This window comes from Mus caroli, unplaced genomic scaffold (genome assembly GCF_978045245.1).
Source record: "Mus caroli unplaced genomic scaffold, Mus_caroli_1 scaffold_15, whole genome shotgun sequence".
Lineage (NCBI taxonomy): Eukaryota > Metazoa > Chordata > Mammalia > Rodentia > Muridae > Mus > Mus caroli.
Window position 1 is genome coordinate 108,679,279 of NW_028227270.1, and position 19,258 is coordinate 108,698,536.

The 19,258-nt window shown below is 42.1% G+C and overlaps 1 protein-coding gene across 6 annotated transcripts in view; it reads left to right on the plus strand.

Moving 5' to 3' along the window:
* Ryr2 (ryanodine receptor 2) overlaps positions 1-19,258 on the plus strand; it is a 568,461-nt gene that overhangs the window by 339,062 nt on the left and 210,141 nt on the right. For all 6 annotated transcript variants that reach the window (XM_085831287.1, XM_085831288.1, XM_085831289.1 and 3 more), the window contains exons 25-27: positions 5,450-5,533; positions 10,234-10,393; positions 12,658-12,805. In XM_085831287.1, the coding sequence (XP_085687413.1) occupies positions 5,450-5,533; positions 10,234-10,393; positions 12,658-12,805 (392 nt within the window). The remainder of the gene's footprint in view (positions 1-5,449; positions 5,534-10,233; positions 10,394-12,657; positions 12,806-19,258) is intronic.

The following is a 19,258-nucleotide window of genomic DNA, read 5'->3' on the forward strand; positions in this document are numbered from 1 at the left end:
CTGGGGCTGCACCATGAGCTGGAAGCTAGAGAATTCTCTATGCCTGTGGGCCTAACTCCTGAACCACTTGGAATTCTTTTCTGGGTCCACAGCTTTGGCAGCTAGGAACTATGAAACTCCACACAGGCCTATGGGTCTTAACCTGGGTCAGATCTGGTCCTACCCTGGCTCCACAGTTTCTACTGAAGGCCCTGTGAGATACAGTGGTCCCTCTTATTTTCATGTATTTTTGCTTACATCAGTATTTTCCAAAGGGAAGCCTATGCTTGCTTAAGGGAATTAAAGAATACAAGAGTTCTAGACTCTAACTGTACTGCTTGGAGTGTGAGCCAGAGACTGGCTAGTCACTTTTACAGGTCTGTGCTGATTTTAGATATGCAAATTAAGTGGTTGGAAATATTCATGACAATTTAAAGGAGAAACTTTCATAAATGTAACAATTTAAAAATAGAGGCATATACATTATATTTCTTGATTTAAATGTTTTAACTTTACATATCAGTTTTTATTATATTTATTTACCACAGTATCAGACTGAGAAAATAGAAATGAAGAGAAAGTTTGCCCTTCACCACAGTTATCTTAAAGAGCACTGATTTAATGTATTTAGGGACATTATTTATAGGAGTTAACCAGACTTTCAGTTTTGATGATGGGCTTTCATAAAGGGAGCTGTACAGTATATGTGTGTACATCTCTGTATACACACAAACACACACACACATACACACACACACACACACACACACACACACACACACACGAGTTTGATACCAGTGCCTTCCAGTATGTGTGTACATCTCTTCATACACACACACATACACACACACACACGAGTTTGATACCAGTGCCTCCCTGAAGTACTTGTCACCTTATTTCCTGAGACAGAGTCTCTCACTGAACCCGGAGCTCACTAATTCAACTAGACTGGCTGGCCAGCGAGCCCCCGGGATCTTCTCCCCTCTGTCTGCTTGGTGCTGTGTTTACAGACGTGCACTGCCACACAGGCCTTTTAAAACGTGGGTTCTGAGTATCCCATTGAAGTCTTCATGCTTGCAAAGCAAACATTTGACTCTGAGCCATCTTTCTGCCCCCACAGAATCTTTATTATTATTATTATTATTATTATTATTTATTATTATTATTATTATTATTATTATTATTATTATTATTGTTATTAGGCCAGTAGAGATTTGGTATATGCCATCTTCCTGTGAATAAATAGTGTAGCTGTGGTGGAATAAATAAAGGGATATGTTTTCAGATTTTATTTTAAAATTTTTGAAAAATTGTGTAACTTTTATTATTATTTGTAGTGTGTGCATGTATGTATTTGTGTGTGTACACCTGTGGAGGCTAGAAGAGGTGTCAGATCCCTGGAGCCATAGTTACACTACAGGTGGTAGTGAGATGCCTGACACAGGTCCTGGGAACTGGATTTGTGTCCTCTAGGAGAACTGCTGAGCCATGTCTCCCTACCCTATGCGCTCCGCCCATCTTCATATCTCTCCTTAGTGTTTTATGGAACTAGTTTCAGTCTAATTAGTCCCTTATATTAACAAGCTTCTGTATTTGTTCCGTTGTTTCCTGTTTGCTAAGAGCAAGGAGTAATTCACACCGAAACTACTTACCACAGACTCAGTATAAAACCCAAATGATGTTTCCTATTTTCAGCCAGGGCTTGGGGCATGCCACATATTGCTGATGCAGTTTAATGTCATGCAAATGGACACATTAGGAGTGATCTTAGGCTCTGTAGGTCTCTTTCTGGAAGGGGTGTGTGCACCATAGATCAATGAAGAACCTACTGAAGGTAGACTAGGATCAGGCTGGTTGAGCTAAGGAATGTATTCTGTCACCATGAGCATCTCTGGCATTCTGCAGCTCTGATCTTGGTTTGTAGTCATGACATAACATTCACACATTTTTTTTCCCCATAATTCATGGTGGCTTGTTATTTCCTCGTATTTTACAGTATAATTTAGTTAAATTTGCAGTATATCCCTTGTCACTTTAACAATTGATGGCTAGGCAAGCTGAGTGTAGAAATGTACAAATTTGCATGGAGTGTGCTAAACCTTTGACTGCTGTGTATAATCTAATCTCCTTTCTAGCAGCTCCTGGGGCTGGTTTGATGAATCAGTAGACGCCTGTGTGTAGTGCTTTTCCCTGAAGGGAATGCTAATGATTCTGCTCAGGAGTTTATTCTGAGCACATCCCTACTGCATCTCTCAGCTAACTTGGGTTCATGTATATGATTTCTTTCAAAGTCAGAGTAAAGGGGCAAAAGCTTGCTTCTCCTATACACAGGCATACCAGGTTCTTAGGCTATCTGCACAAATACCACACACTCACATGGGCAGTGGGGGGGAGTATGGTAGGAGAGAAACTGCTTCAGACACACACACATAATGCATCAATTATTAGGAGAGGGAATGGGCCAGGCAGGAAGAAAAAGGTAGACATGCTTTTGCAATGAGACAGAGAATTAGAGACAGATAGACTAGACAGATACCCTCTCTCTCTCTTCCTCTCTCTCTTCCTCTCTCTCTCTCTCTCTCTCTCTCTCTCTCTCTCTCTCTCACACACACACACACACACATACACATTTAAACACATACACATATGACACATACACACATATACAGTGGCAGACATATGGAGATACAAACAGATTCACCTCTATTCACCTATATACAGAGAGACAGACACACACAAACAAACACACAGGGGTAGACAGAAAGAGGCATAGAAATATTCATATATAGGCATGGAGACATGGAGAAATATTAAGATACAGAGAGAAAGAGACATGGGCAGAGAGACACACACTGGTTTGGTTGTATGTGTAGTTGGAATGGGTTAGCCCACAGAGTCAAACAGCAGCGCTCTGAGTCCAGTGGATTCTTCTTGTAACACAGTTCTTTGGCTGGGGGAGTGGGGTGGTCAGTCTTGTGCTTTTACATAAAGTCATCTATTTAAATGGTTTTTTCAATCAAAAAACACCTTTTTGGAATGATCTGAAATAATGTTTGACCAAATACCCACATGATGTGACTCACTGGAGTTAACACAGAAAACTAATGAGTCAAGACACAAGAGACATTTACTGAGCTTAGAGAAGATGGCAAGCTTGCCCATAATGTAACCTACAAATGTCCCTCTTGTCAGCCTTGCTCTCCCCACCACACATATCCACAGACCTTGGCTGTGTTGTCTGCTTGGAGTATTTTCTTCCTTATCTAACCCTCTATGCCAATGGAGCCTTATTTTTTTATTAGTGATTATGATAGATCTCAAAGCTGTTTATAAAAACTGTAATTTGCCATAGTTTAAGCTGTATCTGGTTTCACTGAAGTCCTCTGCATGCACCTCTTCACTCTCTGAGAGCTGCAGGGGCTCTGTATCTTAGAGCATGCCTTACCCACAGCACTAGTCTGGTGGATCCCCACTGTCCTGGGCTTTTGTTCAGGCCCAGCCTGTGATGGTCTACTCTCTGTGTGAGATGAAGCCACACTTTCTCTAGGAAGAGTTTGCTGGGAAGAGGATTAAAAGGCTGCATGAATCACCACTGAGAAGGTCATAGCACAGTTTGCAGAAGCCATTGGCTCTCTTCAGAGCCCATAGGAAAGGGCTAGAGATGGCACAGTAACTGCGGATATGTACTTTTCCCGCAGAGTACTCACAGCCTCCTGTAAATCCAGTTCTAGGTACTGCACTCATGTGGAAACCCCACACATAGACACATAGTTAAAACAAAACAAAATTACAAAGAATAAAGACCATAAGAAGATGGCATATAGTAACTGAATTTTCCATGAATTAGGGAGCTTTGCAATCATGATCAATGTGACTTTGTCAGCATAGACTCACAGCTCCTCCCTTTGCCAAGTGCAATGGTGAGTGCCAGTTTTCCTTGATAGGAGCATAAGAGCTGTTAAAATTCATATAGGATGTATGTCCACCCATGCACCGGCTTAGAAATTATGCTATAATCAGATTTCCTGATGGATATGTACTCACAGGCTGATTACCTAAATTTAAAATAAATCCAAACATTATTGTCTAAGCTGACTTTGGTATTCCCAGTTGATAGTTTCCTAGCCCTGTGCATATTTCATTGATCCCAAGACCTGGATCTACTGTGCACTGCACAGGACTCAGCACTTAGGCATTTAACAAATGCTTACTGAATGGAGGATTGAACAGGTTAACACACTTTGTGCTCCAGGACACTGTTATTGAATAAATACAACTTGGATTCACTCCATTTGACAATTTTCTGTTCTTCTGTTGCTGATTAAATATTGTTTTAACCATTACTTTCTTTATTTTATTAATATCTCTATCCATGCAATTATATCTAGTTGACCAAATAAAATATATGGGCAGACATCATATATTTGTATGTCTAGATGCATAGATGGATCAGGCAGTCATGGGTTCTAGTATGTACTAAGTGTATTCATTGTAGCATTGTTTGAAACAGAAAAGAAAAGTCTCCTTGAAAGACTATTAAAAGGAAATACGTTAAGACATTTTGATAGTTCCAACAGTAACAACAAATAACCCATTTGAGTGATGAAATGGTTCGGCAGTTAAAAGCACTAGCCACCAAGCCTGACAAATGGAATTTGATCCCCAGGACCTACACAGTGGACGGAGAAAAGTGACTTCCTCAAGGTTTTTACTGACCTCTGCTCATATGTGTGTCCCTCTAAACAAACAAACAGAATATTTAAGAAAAACAATAAGTAGGTCTGGAGAGAGAGTTCAGCAGTTAAGAGAGACAAGTGCTTTGCAGTTGTCAGTTGTCAGTTCTAAGCATCCACATGGTAAATTGCAATCACTCGTCACCCCACTTTCAGGAAATCTGATATCTTCTCTGACCTCCACAGTCACCAGACATGCACACAGTACACATACATTCATTGAGCCAAATCACTTATGCACATAAGATAAATCTAAAAAATGTAAACTTCAATAGATAACTCTCTTTGGGAATTTAAAAGTAACCAGCTTTATGGGAGAGAGCAATGCCAGGAAGGTTGTAGTAGAATATGGAAATACCAAGATTCAGAAAAAGAGCTTTGGCATATATTCAAATTGGGGCAAATGGTAGAACACAGTAGTGCTAGCCCTTGTGTGCAACTCCAGGTATCTGATTTGCCATATGCAGAAACATCCATTTAGAGACTATTAAAAAGGCTGGGGGGGGTGCAGGTTCAGCTTTCCACTGCTAAGGGTTTGAGTCATTCCAGTGTTCATTGTCTTTCCCCTTACCTGGAAGTAAACTGATGGATATGTGTTTCCTTTACCTTTGGAAGGGGAGCCTTGCACTCTTCTTGCAAGGTGAATGATACGGTATAACTCTCACATGTTTTTATGCTGGCTGCTTTCAGGTGTAGGGAGTTGGTTCTTCAGGCTCATCTCTGTTGTTGCTTTCCAGGACTTTGCTGGCATTGGGATGTCACGTGGGTATAGCTGATGAACATGCTGAAGAGAAGGTAAAGAAAATGAAGCTGCCCAAGAAGTAAGTTGAATGGTTTACCTATACCTGGTAATTGATGTGTATCTTTAGCACAATGGAATGAACCTTGGAGGAGACAGATGGGCCCATGCTCTTGGCTATGCAGTGCAGATTCCAAAATTTAAATGGACTGAAGAGACAGCTTAGTAGTCAAAACACCTGCCTTCAAGTGTGTAGTTAGGAGTAGAGATTGCTAGGGATCCTCCTAAATACCCAGTGGGCGTGATGGCCTTCCTTGTAATTTCAGCCTAAGAAGGTGGAGACAGTGTCCCTTGAGCAAGTTGGCTATCGAGACTTGTCATATGGGTAATGAAATCTTATTTTTATTGAGAGATCCTGCCTCACTCAGTGAGCAAAATGAATGAGGAGTGGAGGGTGATTCTGGGCATCATTCTTGGGTGTCCACATGCTTACAGACAAATGTTCCCGCGTACATGCACAAGTGGTGTCTGTGCACATAGAGAAACATGTGCCCACACATACACCACACATTATATGTATGTGTGTGTGTGTGTGTGGTGCAGGACCATGCATGGTTCCAGGACAGCCTTTCTACCTTGTCTCTCTGCTGCTGCATACCTCAGACCAGCTGGCCTGTGAGCTCTTTGGAAACTCTTCCTCTCTATGTCTCACCTCCCAGTAGGGAGCACTGGAATCACAGATGCATGCGTGCAGGCTCTGCCTGGCTTTCACAAGGTTCTGGGGGGATTCCACCCCTGGGTCATTGGGCTTGTGCTTTTGCCCACTGAGACGTTTCCTCAGCCCCTTTCTTTGTGTTTTGAAGTGATAGCTTTTACTTGTTTCGTGTGCATCTCATGGATAGATCTATAGTATCTGGACATCCGAGCCCCAATCTACTAGGAATTGCTGTTTCTGTTTTCCCTTAAAACTTCATCTGCAGCCCATCTGCACACACTGCATTGTGTTCTCTGCCCTCTCTTTGAAAGGATGCTGTCTGCCCAGTGTTCTCAATGATCAGCCTTTGCTCTTGAAATGGTCCTTTGTCTTGACTCAAGATTGCCACGGATCCAAGGAAAATCCCCAAGCAAAAGAGGACCACATGACTATTTCACTACTTCACCACATCGATATTTATATTAAAATGAACAAAAATAAGTGAGATAATAGAAGAAATATATGCCTTGACATTACCAATTCTAATTTCTGTTTCAAATTAATTCTGCTCTAGTTGTTTTCTGGAGAGTGTTGCTTTGAGTATTCTCTATACCCTTTCCATGAAAATGTCAGCCAAGCGTTCATTTCTAGATACGCTTCCAGCAAGACATGCTGTTCGTATCTCCACTGTGCAGTCATCTGGAGTATCCCTATTTGTTTCAAGGCCTGGAAGGGACGATTTGCTTCTCAAATTTAAAGTTAACACCCACTTAACCCAGACTTCATCTTCTCATGTTTACCATGTATTGTTTACCACACAGTGATTTCCTGGTTTTATTTAACTTGATTCATACTAAGCAGGGTGAAGGTGCCTGGGAAACACAGGGACTTGCTGAGTGCTGTTGGTGGTCTGCCATGCTTTGGCTACAGCACTTTAGTTGGTCTCTTTTAGGTTCATTTACAATGCCCTCTTAAGAAGCCTATGGGTCCTTTGGGAATGGAGTATAAAATTGGTCTGCCACTTTACAGGACCCCCATCAGCTCATCCAAGTGATACTAAGGTTTTTGTTGATTTCAAAAAACCTTAGGAATTTGATGCAAGTAGAATGGGCAGGTCAGCAGGATTTGTCTGGTTTACTCTTGTTTTTCTTTTCACAGAGTATGTACAAATAAAACAAAACAAAACAACAACAACAACAAAAAGCCAAACCTCTACTTAAGAAACCAGTGCCCAGACTGTAATTTTTATTTTACTTTATTAGATTTTATACATGTCAAAATAAAACTAGAAGATAATAATTACAAAAGACTGTTATTAAGTGAATGGATTGAAGTTGCATATATTCTTAGTTATATATTATATGATGTATATACACACACATACACACGCACACACACACACACACACACACCCCACACCCCCCCTCCAGCACACCTATCTACCTACCTACCTAATGAGCTAATTTTATAAAGTTTTTGTCACAGGGAGTAGGCTTGTTGAAATAGGTATACTAAAAGCTGCTGTTCAACAAATATATGAAAGGAGAGATGGCTATAGTAGCTGATTCTGTTAGGACTTTTCCAGAAAGTTCTAGAAGATAGCATGCATTGTATAGATAGGACTGTTGTTGAAAGGCTATAGAACTTTGCTTTGTAAGAATTGTTACAAGAATTGTTTCTTTATTGCCTGTGAATTTTCAGGAATCAATCTGAAGGTTTACTTCAAGCTATCTAGCTTCCAAGATTAACATCGATTTCCTTTTATTGAAAACTCTGAGCTCTTTGTTTTTTTCAAGATGGTACTTTATGTAAGTCATTGGTTGATCACTGTGTACCTTATCAAAAAGCATTAATGTGGTGAAAAGGACATTTTTAACCAAAGTACATTTATGTTTCTTTAAAATACACATTTTGATTAATGATTTAGCATATGTATACATGTGAGTGTGTGTTCATATATGTGACTGTAGCCATGCATGTGCTAAAGCATGCATGTAGAGGTCAAAGTGCAATCTCAGGTTCTCTACCTTGTTTGAGGCACGGTCTCTCTCTTGTCCACCACTGTGTGCACCAGGCTAGCTGGTGCTTCTGCTGTTTCCTTTACTTAGGACTGCTAGGATTACAGACATGATACTACTGTATCCAGTTTTATTAGTGGTTTTAGGGATCCAAACTTGGGTCCTTACTCTTCAACAGCAAGCACTTTAATTCAGTCCCTGAAGTGATTTCTAGTATCGTTCTTAAGATGACTGCAGAGAGAAAAATGGTTTTAGAAATGTCTAGCTCCCTGTGAAGCATGTATTATGCCAGCAGCCTCAAATCCAGCCTATTGAATGTATGACTTTCAAAGACACCTGTATTTGTATTTACTGCATGAGATGAAGTTAACAAACAGATTAACAAGAAGTTAACAAGGGGTAGCTACCTTAGTTTGGATGAGATTACTAGTTATTCAAACAAACTCCTTTAAAACTACCTTTCTTTATTCCTTGTACAGGGTGATAGAAACTCAGGTGACATAAACTGTAGTTTACAATTTGGGATGATGGCTCAGTTGGTAAACTGCTTGCCTTGCACACATGAGGAAATGAGTTTGATTTCCTAGAACCCATGCTTAAAAGGCTGGGCAAGGTTGTGCATACTTATAAACACAGACCTGCATCAACGGAGACAGGGGGATTTCTGGGGCTTTCTGGTCATCCTGCCTAATCTTCTCAGTGAGTTCCCGGCCAGTGAGAGATGCAGTATCGGAAAACAAGGAGCATGACACCTGAGTCATTAGAGACATCTATCCTTCACACATGTGTATGCATATAAGTGTGCAAACAGACGCGCACACTTGCGCGCGCGCGCACACACACACACACACACACAGAATCCACACCTGAAAATGAGTGTCAACTAGTTTTCATTCAACTTCAAATTAAGAAACACAAACACAACTTCATGCTTCTCACTGAGATCATTCACAGATCAAAGCAATTTGGGGAGAAACTTTATCTAAGAAGAGAACTAAACGTGTCAGGATTATCTGGTTTCACAGGAATAGAACCTGTCGGTAATGTTTTATTAAGAAGGCACCCCTCCCTCTTCCCAACTATCCAAAGAGCCTCCTTGGTACGGTTACATGTGGCAGGGAAGCTTTCTGTTAGCCTCGTTTACCCAGAGCCAATCTTTATTATCTGCGTGCCCTTGCTGATAGCTACTTGGGTCTAGACCCCTCAGTGCCCACTTACAAACTGGGTATGCTGGAGTGTTCATGTACTCCCAGCGGTGGGGAGGTGGAGACATAGTTGAATTTCTGGGAGCTCACTGGCCAACCAGACTAGTTGGTGCAGGTCTACTGAGAAACTTTGTTTCAAAAAACAAGATGGAGATAGATGAAGACACTTGACATCAGCGAAGGCCTCCACACACAGGAGCACATAACACACACATGCACACGCACACACAGCAAAAGTTGAAGAAAAACAGTATTAGTGTTGGAGAGATGGCTCAGTGGTTAAGGATACATAATGCTTTTATAGAAGACCTGGATTTGGTTCCCATGTCAGGCAGCTTATAACCACAGCAAGTCCAGCTCCGGGGGATCTGATGCTCTCTTCTGACCTCCATTGTTACTTGTTCTCTCTCTCTCTCTCTCTCTCTCTCTCTCTCTCTCTCTCTCTCTCTCTCTCTCTCTCTCTCTCTCTCTCTCTCTCTCTCCCCTCCTTCCTTTCCAAATCTTAAAAAAAAATACATGAAGACAAAGCCCTTACAAAGTGTTGCTCATTTTAAATAACTAACACTTTGAGCTCCCAAAGCCTCAACTATTAAGAGCATACAGCTGTAGGTCCTTTGTGCCTTTCACATATAGGTAAGTGGTCTCTTTTTACATTTTGCTGGCATGCAAGCTGAAACATAAGGATCCTGTGGCTTTTCCTAGTTACCCAGGCAGCAGCTGAAACAAAAGGAGCTAGAGCTTGCTGTCTGCTCTATAGGTCTGGTCAGTCTTCAGCAGAACAATTGGGATTGGATGGATCAGGACAGGACTTGTCACAGGATTTCAACAAAAAGACCAATTTGAAGTTTCTCTGTTTGCTTTGCAGTTACCAGCTGACCAGTGGATACAAGCCTGCCCCAATGGATCTGAGCTTTATAAAACTAACCCCGTCTCAGGAAGCAATGGTGGACAAGTTGGCTGAAAATGCTCACAATGTGTGGGCCCGGGACCGAATCCGGCAAGGCTGGACTTACGGCATCCAGCAGGTACCCAGGAGTCTCTAAGTGTAGGTGGTTATTGTTTCCAACTGAAGACATGAGTCATGGCTTTTTACAGAAATCTCATTAGATACTCCTACAGTGTGCTTATCCATCTGGTCGAATCTCTACACCACTAGACTGCTGAGGTAGCTCTGTAGGTACAGTAGTTAAAGTGCTTTCTTCTCAAATTTCACCACCTGTGCTGCACCCCCACCACCCAGGTAAAGGTAGACTGGGGAAACCAACTCCACAAGGATGACCTCTGACTTCCACTTGTGTACTGTGGCATGATGCAGTGCTCTGCCTCCAACCATATATACAACAATAACAATTACATTAAAAAAAAAAAGAAATTAGGTAACCATAGCTCTCTGTTTGGCATTATGACAGCATGTGCTGAGCTATATGACCCCTCACTGGCACCAAAGGGATCATATTACAAGAGTGGTTTGTCCTATGGTTTTGGGCATTCCCTTCCCTGAGATGGTTTAGAAGGGACTTTTGAGATACAAAGACTGAACTACAACAATAATAAATAGATCCACAGTTCCTGAGTCCAACCCTGAGCACCGGAATTACCTTTAAGATTTTGTTCTGTGTTGTTTTTCAGAGTAGTAAGATGATACATTGCCTGTTACAGAACACCACCAGAGAGCAGTAGACTGTAAGTTACTTCTCCAGTGCGATCTGGGTGTGACAACACCTCGGAGAATAAGTAAAGTCTGTGAACAGCCTTGCATCTGTTAAGGACACCAAATGAGTTTTTGTTCAATGTAGGAGGAAAACAAGTGTCCAGAATTTTCTAGAGTTGAGTATTTAATAGTGGTCATGGATAGAAGGACTCACGGGAGTAGCTGGAGAGGCAGAGGCAGCAGAGCAGAGGGTAAACGTGAAATTTAGCTTCACCCATTAAGCGTATCTTAATCTATCTTGCCATTAAAATTCTGTGTACCACTGTTGCCCTCATTAACAAAATATCTGACTTCATTGTGTAATGCAAAAGGCAAGAGCATGGCCTGGCTACTGACAAATTCCACAACCATTTTTTATTAGACACTGCCACCAAGCTTAGAGTTTGGTAGTTACCCTGTGTAACTCACAGCATTTCCACCAAGGAAGAAAGAGTCTTGTTCCCTCTTCACACATAGTTGGCACAGGACCATAAGGGGAAGAGTTTGCTCAATGCTGTCCAGCCAGCAGATCACAGAACAAGACCAGGCACTTTCTTCTTAGGATGTCTTTTGATGGCTCATGGTGGAACACCTATACTAGAAGTTTTTCGGGGGAAAATGGATAATTGCTCAAAGACTTAGAATGTGTTTCCATATAAGGACTAAAAGATTGTTTAAATATTTTAAATATATTTGGAAGGCCTTTATCATTTGGAAGAATGGTATGTGTGTGTTTGTGGTGTGTGTGGGTGTGTATGTGTGTTGAACCTTTCCTACTGGCCCCACATGTTTGCAGCCTATTGTCAGAATGATGAACTGAGCTTTCATTTTCTTTTGGTGACATTATCTGGGTCAGAAGTAGGCTGCGGACTCTTGGAGAGAGTTGGCTGGTAGTTTCCCCCCTTGTTTATTCTCTCACCGTTGGTCTAAGACACACGTGTGCACAGGAACCAGAGGAACTCCATCAACAGGTAGACTCTTGCTAATGGCAGTCCACAGACTCTGACTTCATGTGGCTCCCAGGGTTCTAGATTGGGAAACTGAGATGGGAAGACTCAGCACCAGGTCAGAAGTGAGAGGAACAGGCCACAGTGTTTGAAGCTGAGTTGTGGGGAAGGCCCCTGAGGTGTTGCTTTGAGAGAGAGTAGCTTTGGAATGTCGCTGTTCCCACAAACAGCCCATGAGACTTGTTTTCAGATAGCAGTGAATGGTCAGACCTTCACTATAAACCGTGGGAGGAAGGGGAAAAAGAAGAGACAAAACAGAATTCCTTGTACCTGTCCAGCCCTTTAGCTTATTTTGTTTTTCCTTCCTGTTTGAGACAAGGGCTCACTGTGCAGTGCAGTCAAGGATAACATTGAACTTGAAATCCTCATGTTTCAATTTCCCAAGTCCTGAAATTATAGGCATATGCCTCCAAACTTAGATGGCTTTTCCGTACTGTGTGTGTATGTGTGTATGTGTGTGTGTGTGTGTGTGTGTGTGTGTGTGTGTGTGTGTGTAGGCAGCAGAGTGCTTGCCTCACTTGTCCCAAGCCATATCTTTCATCCCCAGCACTGCTGCATGGCTCAAATGACCAAAAACCTTCTCCCTATACAGGATGTAAAGAATAGAAGAAACCCTCGTCTCGTCCCCTACACTCTTCTGGATGACAGAACCAAGAAGTCCAACAAAGACAGTCTCCGAGAGGCAGTGCGCACACTGCTGGGCTACGGCTACCACCTGGACGCTCCTGATCAGGACCATGGTACTGGCTTTGCTCTCTCACCCTTGGTTGCAGACTCATGTAGTAGGCTTTCAAAGCTAAAGGACCACACGGAAAGGAGGGCAAGAATGCCTGTTCTATTCTAGGTATCTACTCAAGGCTGATGGTCTAGGTGGTTTTTCCTCCTGAAGAATTAGCTGTCTCTCAGTGGGTAGCTCAGGGCTGTGCATCATCTCTGCAGGGCTCACCTTCCCATGTAGTCAATTGTTACTTCTCTGCTTGGCGTTTCTTTATTTTATGTGTAATCCATCAGTTTACAGTTTAATTTTGATCAAATGACAGTTAAAGATCAATTGTGAGAGAGTGACCTTTTAACAGTGGCTCACCCATTTATGAACATGGTATACTGCATTCTTTCTTGTTAGTTTCTCTCAGTTCTCTCAGTGATTTTTTTTAAAATAAAGCCTATATATATATATATATATATATATATATATATATGTATATTATTTCTTACAGTGGTTGAATGCTATTGTAGGTGAAACTAGTTTTGCTTTGACTTTATTTAGTAGGGTGTTTTGTAATGTGAGATACAGTTGATATTTGTATGTTGATTTTATAGTCTCTGATTTGGAGAGGTGTGCGAGTGAGTGTGTGTGTGTGTGCTGTTTATTTTTATAAATTTCATAGAGTTTTCTCTATATAAACAAAACAAAGTCTGATTGTTTTCCTTTTACAATAATTGTATTTTACTTTTTGAATTCTGAGCGTGTGAGGCATTCATAACAATGTGTAATAGAAGGGGAGAGAGACAGCCCGGCTTAGTCTCAGTCCAAGGAAATCATTGTAACACTCCATTGTTAGACTTGGTATTAACAATAGATAAGATTTTGTTAGGGTCTGTTTTCCTCCCATGCTAGAACCAAAACTCAGGACATTGTTTATTCTAGACAAAATTCTTTATCCTTGAACTATTTTCCTGGATTAATATATTTTTTTTCATTTTTTTCTTTCCTTTTTTTTTTACATTGATTGACTTTGCTGCTTGACAATTTCATTAATGTATATGTTTTTGCATTACTCTTGCCATCTTATCTCCCTCCCCTTGTCATTACCAATGCTTGCATCTCTCAGTTCCTGTCCTAGATATATGACGTTTACATTGTAAACCGTTTAATTTACCTTGGGCTGTCTTTGTGACTATTGGGTTGGAACTCTCCGTTGGAGTCTAGTGGGGCCATCAGGAGTTACACAACTATACACAGTGATCCCCCTTTCTTTGAAGCTACTAATAGTAAATAGTTCAACAGAGAGTGATAGTGCCCCTGGGCCCTTTCTCCTCTGTCCATCCCTGACTATTGGCTGGCATATTCTTACACAGACCCAGCGCTGAAAAGAAATGGTGGGTAAGGGCTCTCTAAAGTTCAGGGACACTGTGGAAGATAGGGGAGGCTGTGGAGTGCATCTTCTGGGCAGGAAACAACCATTGGAGTTAGGGACTCTCAGTAGCTAAGGAAATCTTCTTTTTAAGAATATGTATCATCCATCACACTGAGCAGAGTTGGTTGTGAGAGTTTGCCGTGAATAGTTATGAAATGTTAAATATATATGTTTTTGTCCCTTGCCAAGAAGAGTATTTATTTTCTTTTTTATTCTCTTGACATCTTGTAAAGTATTGATATTTCAACACTAAATCAAGTTTTTTTTTTTTTTGTTTCTTGGACAGTTCTAGTTAGTCCTGATAGATTATGTTATTTTCCGGTGTACAGCCAAAGCTGTTTGCCAGGAACTTGTACAGAATCTTCATATCCATCTTCTTAAGGAATGTTGGTGTGGGAATCTGTTGTGATTTCCTTGTGTTTTAATGGACTATAAAGCTCGTCTGTAGCAGAGCATAGGGCTACTCCTCCATTGTCTGCCTGCCCTCTGGAGGAATCGTGTCTTTTGTTTCTGCTTTCCCCTTTCTCAGGGCCTTTAACCGTTGTTTTGTGTGTGTGTGTTTGTGTTTTGGTTTGTTTTGGTTTGGTTTTGACTCTCCCTGAGCTGGGAGGGGGGTTGTTCTTTTGGAGAGGAGTGTTATTATGTCTGCCGATAAATCCTTTGCACTATTGAACGAGCTGTGTTTACTGGCATGAGGTTGTCCATGTGCCTCCAGATTGCTGTTTTAATGGTGATAGGATTTACTGCTAACATCACCTCACCCCTTCAATTTGATGGTGTCGGTTCTTGTTTTTGCTGGCACTGGAGATCCACATGTCTCTGTGCCCTTGTTTTAATGGCTATCAGCTCCTCAAATTGGTGGTTGCTCAATTCTTGCTTTTACTGGCATTGGAGATTGAACCTAGGGCCTGCAGCATGCTACTGCGGATATACTGTATATAGTAGTATACTTTGTTGTCTTTGCATACCCTAGAACTTTTGTGAGACGCTTTTTTATATTATTGTATTAATAATATATTAAATAATATATTGTGGCAACTCTCTAGTTATCATGTACATTGTAACTGTTTTCTTAAGGTCTTTTCAGAGATGATGTTGTAGAGTGTGTTTGTCACGTTGTAGAGTGGCCTCTTAGCTTGGGATTGACTGAGTCTTCCTTAAGTATCTCTCTAGGGAGAGGCTGCAGCTTCCTGTTGGGACTGGCTTCTAACATCCTCCCAAGGAGTTGGTAATTTCACCTCAGCTTCTGTTTGGTGCTTGCTCATAGTCTCAAGGTCTTTCATAGATAAGGCCAGATGGAAATTCTGCTCAGGTCTTTCTTGAATTATATGCACAGCCAGGAACATAGGCCCAACTCTGTAGATTTCTAGGAAAATGAGAGGTCCCCCCCCCACCCATACAACCTGCCTTGGCTAGCTCCTGCCCTGTGTCTCTGTCATTGTTTACTCAGCTGGTGCTTGTTACAAAGTTACTGCTACCTTGAGCAGCTGCTAGGTGAAGAAGGAATTGCCCCTGTTGGCTTTAACAGCTGTCTCCGTGGAGAAGAGTGTTTGCATTGAGCTAACGCTTAAAGCAGGTTCAATACAGACACATTTGCAAGTGAGATATAGGACCTGGAGGTAAAATCTTGACAGTTATCCTGAATTGGCCTTTGGAGGCATTTCAGCCCTGGTCTGCCTGCCCTGGAAAATCGTGGGTAGCTGGTTTGTTTCTGTGCCTGAGGGGCTGTTGCTTTTCCGTGTATCTTGGAGCTGGAGAAAGGGCCCTGTGAATGGACATGGTAAAAATATCACTGAGTTTATGCTGTGGGGACTGTCACCTTAGGTTACTGATATGTTTTATAAAACCAAGGATATGTTTTGTAGAGTGTGGGAGGGGTTGTCTCAGCGGGCCCATGCTGAGGCATCCCCCCACCCCCCACTCAGGTACCAGCCAAATGACGGGTGTAGTATAGAACAGAGTTTATTTGGGGGATATGGGAAGGGAAGTGAAGAAGGGAGTAGAGGCAGAGAAAGAGAGGGTACAGAGAAGGACAAAGAGAAAAAGATGAGGGAGAGGCCAGCCGGGAACACATGGGGGGCGGGGAGGGAGAAAGGGGAGGGGGTCAGAGAGAGAAAAGGGACAGAGAAAGCTGAGAGGCCAACCAGTCCTGTTTATAGCAAGCCAGGCCTACCTGGCTGTTGCTAGGTAACTGTTGGGCGGAGCCTAGAAGGAAGGCTAACAGTTACTTTTCTGGACTTTGGAGGGAATGAATGCTGCTAAGGTGCTTTTGATCGGTGGAACAGAGGATTCTGAGCTTTCTTTACTCAGGGGATGGCATCAGCAGCAAAGGTTAGAGCGAAGAATGCGAATAGGCGGGAAGATTCTAGAGAAACATTCATGGTCTCATGAAATGTAGGGACCGCTTTAATACAGGCGCCAACCTGTGCGTATGTCCGTGCTTGCGTGAGTGCATGCATGCCTGCGAGCATGTTTCTATCAAGCTCAGTAGAGCAGTGAACGGGTTTAGAGTTGGGGTTAACGGAGCAGGAAGGGAGCTAGATCATAGGCAGGAAAATGTAGAGCACTGTATAGTTCAGGAAGGAAAAAAAGAACTGGGACCACTGAGATATGCTCGACTTGAGCGCAGTACCTGGGTCCTACATGGGGGAAATGGTAGAAGGAGAGAACAGACTGCCACAGGTTCTTCTGTGATCTCCGTTGTGTGTATGTCTTGCAAATTCATATATTCCTATATGGAACTGAAAAGAGGAGAGATGAGTTGTCTTACAAGAATTTAGTGATTGAGCCATTAGCAGTTGGTTGAAAGCTAGGAGAAAGATTGCTCAGTCAGTGTTGTATTTGCCACACAATTGTGATAAACTGAGTGTGACTGTTATGAAATATAATGCAGTGAGGCCCGTGCTAAGGTGTGCCCCTGAGAAATTACACCATGCAACAGATCTGGAATAAGGGGGTTTATTTGGGGGAATAGAGATGAGTGAGGACGTGGAGAATGGGTAGAGGCAGACACGTAGACATGGAGATAGGTAGACCAATGGGAATGGAGCCCTGAGGGCAGAGAAGAGGATGGGGCACAGAGGACAGAAATGTGGAGAGACCAAGAACACACAGAAACAGAGAGAGCTGGAGTGGCCAGACAGTCCTTTTATAAGCAGCCCACACTGATGCACTGGTCAGGCGGCAGGTGATAAGCTAAGCCATTGCTGGATTCCAATGGGATCCTCTGTAAGCTAACAATGACCCCAAGAGCCCACACAAAATAGGCAAGAACTGAGGGCTGGTTCTCTAACCACAGTGCCTAGAGTTGGAGACAGGTCCATCCCAGAAGCTTGCTGGTCAGCTAGTCTAACAGCCAGAGAGCTTCAGGTTCACTGTGACATCCTGGGTCAGAGAAATATTATATTATAAAAGGAGACACCCGACAGGGACATCTGAGCTCTACATGCGTGAGCACATTCTTGAATCCCCCACCATGTACATATCTACACGTGAATACATACAAACACACAGAGAAACAGTTGACCACTTACTGCCTTTCTGAAGTCACATAAGCGGTGATCAATGAGGCAAAGTTTGTGTTCTGTTGCAATAGGAGGTTCGATTATGTTCCTCATGTATGGCTACATCCTTGAACCTAATAATATGTCTCCCTCATAGTAGATTACACACAGCACATTACAAAATGTAGGTACAAAGGATTAACTCACCCATGTGAGGTATCGTTTATGGCAGACATTGTTTTCTGAGTTAGAATCTGAACCAATTAAAATATCAGCAGTTATTGAGCACAGTGAGACATTTTCATCCAGAGAGTGTGTATGGCATAATTGCACACAGAAAGGCATATGGTTCTGTCCTTGGGCCAAATGTAGGGCACAGGTCAGGAGACAGCAGTCACTCATGAAGGGAAGATAAGGCAAAAGTTGGAATATATTGAAACCCTAGCTAAGATTTGTGGAGATATTTGAGCAGAGGGTACCAGCCCCAGAAGTTGTCCTGCAGGAGCTTGCTATGCCATCCCAGTTTACTGTAGAAATGTAACTATGGCAACAGAGAGAGGAGGACAGATTGGTGGGGGAGGATGCTGGGAGGGGGAGGGACTACTTGGGAAGCCTTTGGGAAAAGGCTGTGATTTTTTCTAAAGTAGAGATTAAAAGGTGTGAAAGATTTTATGGTGAAACACCACATCAGTCTAGTGATTGCTTAGATTCGATTAAAAGCATCAATTTGTGGCCAGAAAGGCAGCTTCTGGGTAAAACACCTGCTTCGGAAAGCCTGAAGACCAGAGTTCAGTCTCTGGAAGCCCTGTTAATATAGGTGAGAATTAGACTTCCCAGAGCTGCCTTCTGACTTCCATATGCGCACCATGGCGCACGTTACCCCCACGTTAACAATCAATAATTTTTTTTAAAGAAACATTTGTTTGTAACTTACTCTTCTGCTGTGGCTTACATTTGATTAAGTTAAACGAAGAAAAGGTTGCAAAAATCAAGCCTAACTTTGTGCAATTGGTTATAGCTCTTGATTTATTCCCCACTTTTCAGGAGAAGGCTCACATATTCCAAATGAAACATGCATCAGTATTTGAGTTAGGAGTATTGTTCTCAATGATGTATTAAAACATCTGAAGTGGAATGTGTTCTTATTCATTACAAGATTTTTATCGAGATCTGAATCACTCTACTAAATGTAATGCCTGGAAGTTGAAAGGGCGGCTGGTTTGGTACCAGTTATTTTTAAAGCATGATATAAATACACCTGGCACATTCTAGATAATGTATAAAACTTTTAGAGAGCAATGGTGCCTTCCTTGCTGCTGGGTGTAATTTGTCATTTTCAAACATAGTTAGGTCTCACTGCCCTCTAGTGGTTGGTGGCCTCTAAGCCTGTGGTCTGGTGAGAAAATTGGACTTTAGAACATAACCCAAGACTTTACCCTCAATCTTGCCCATCAGTCACCAGCTACCCACTCTCTCCTGCTCTGTGGGTCCAGGGAACACAGCCTCTGATCAGATCTATTGCCCAACTTTCTTGATTTGAGTCGCAATAGCC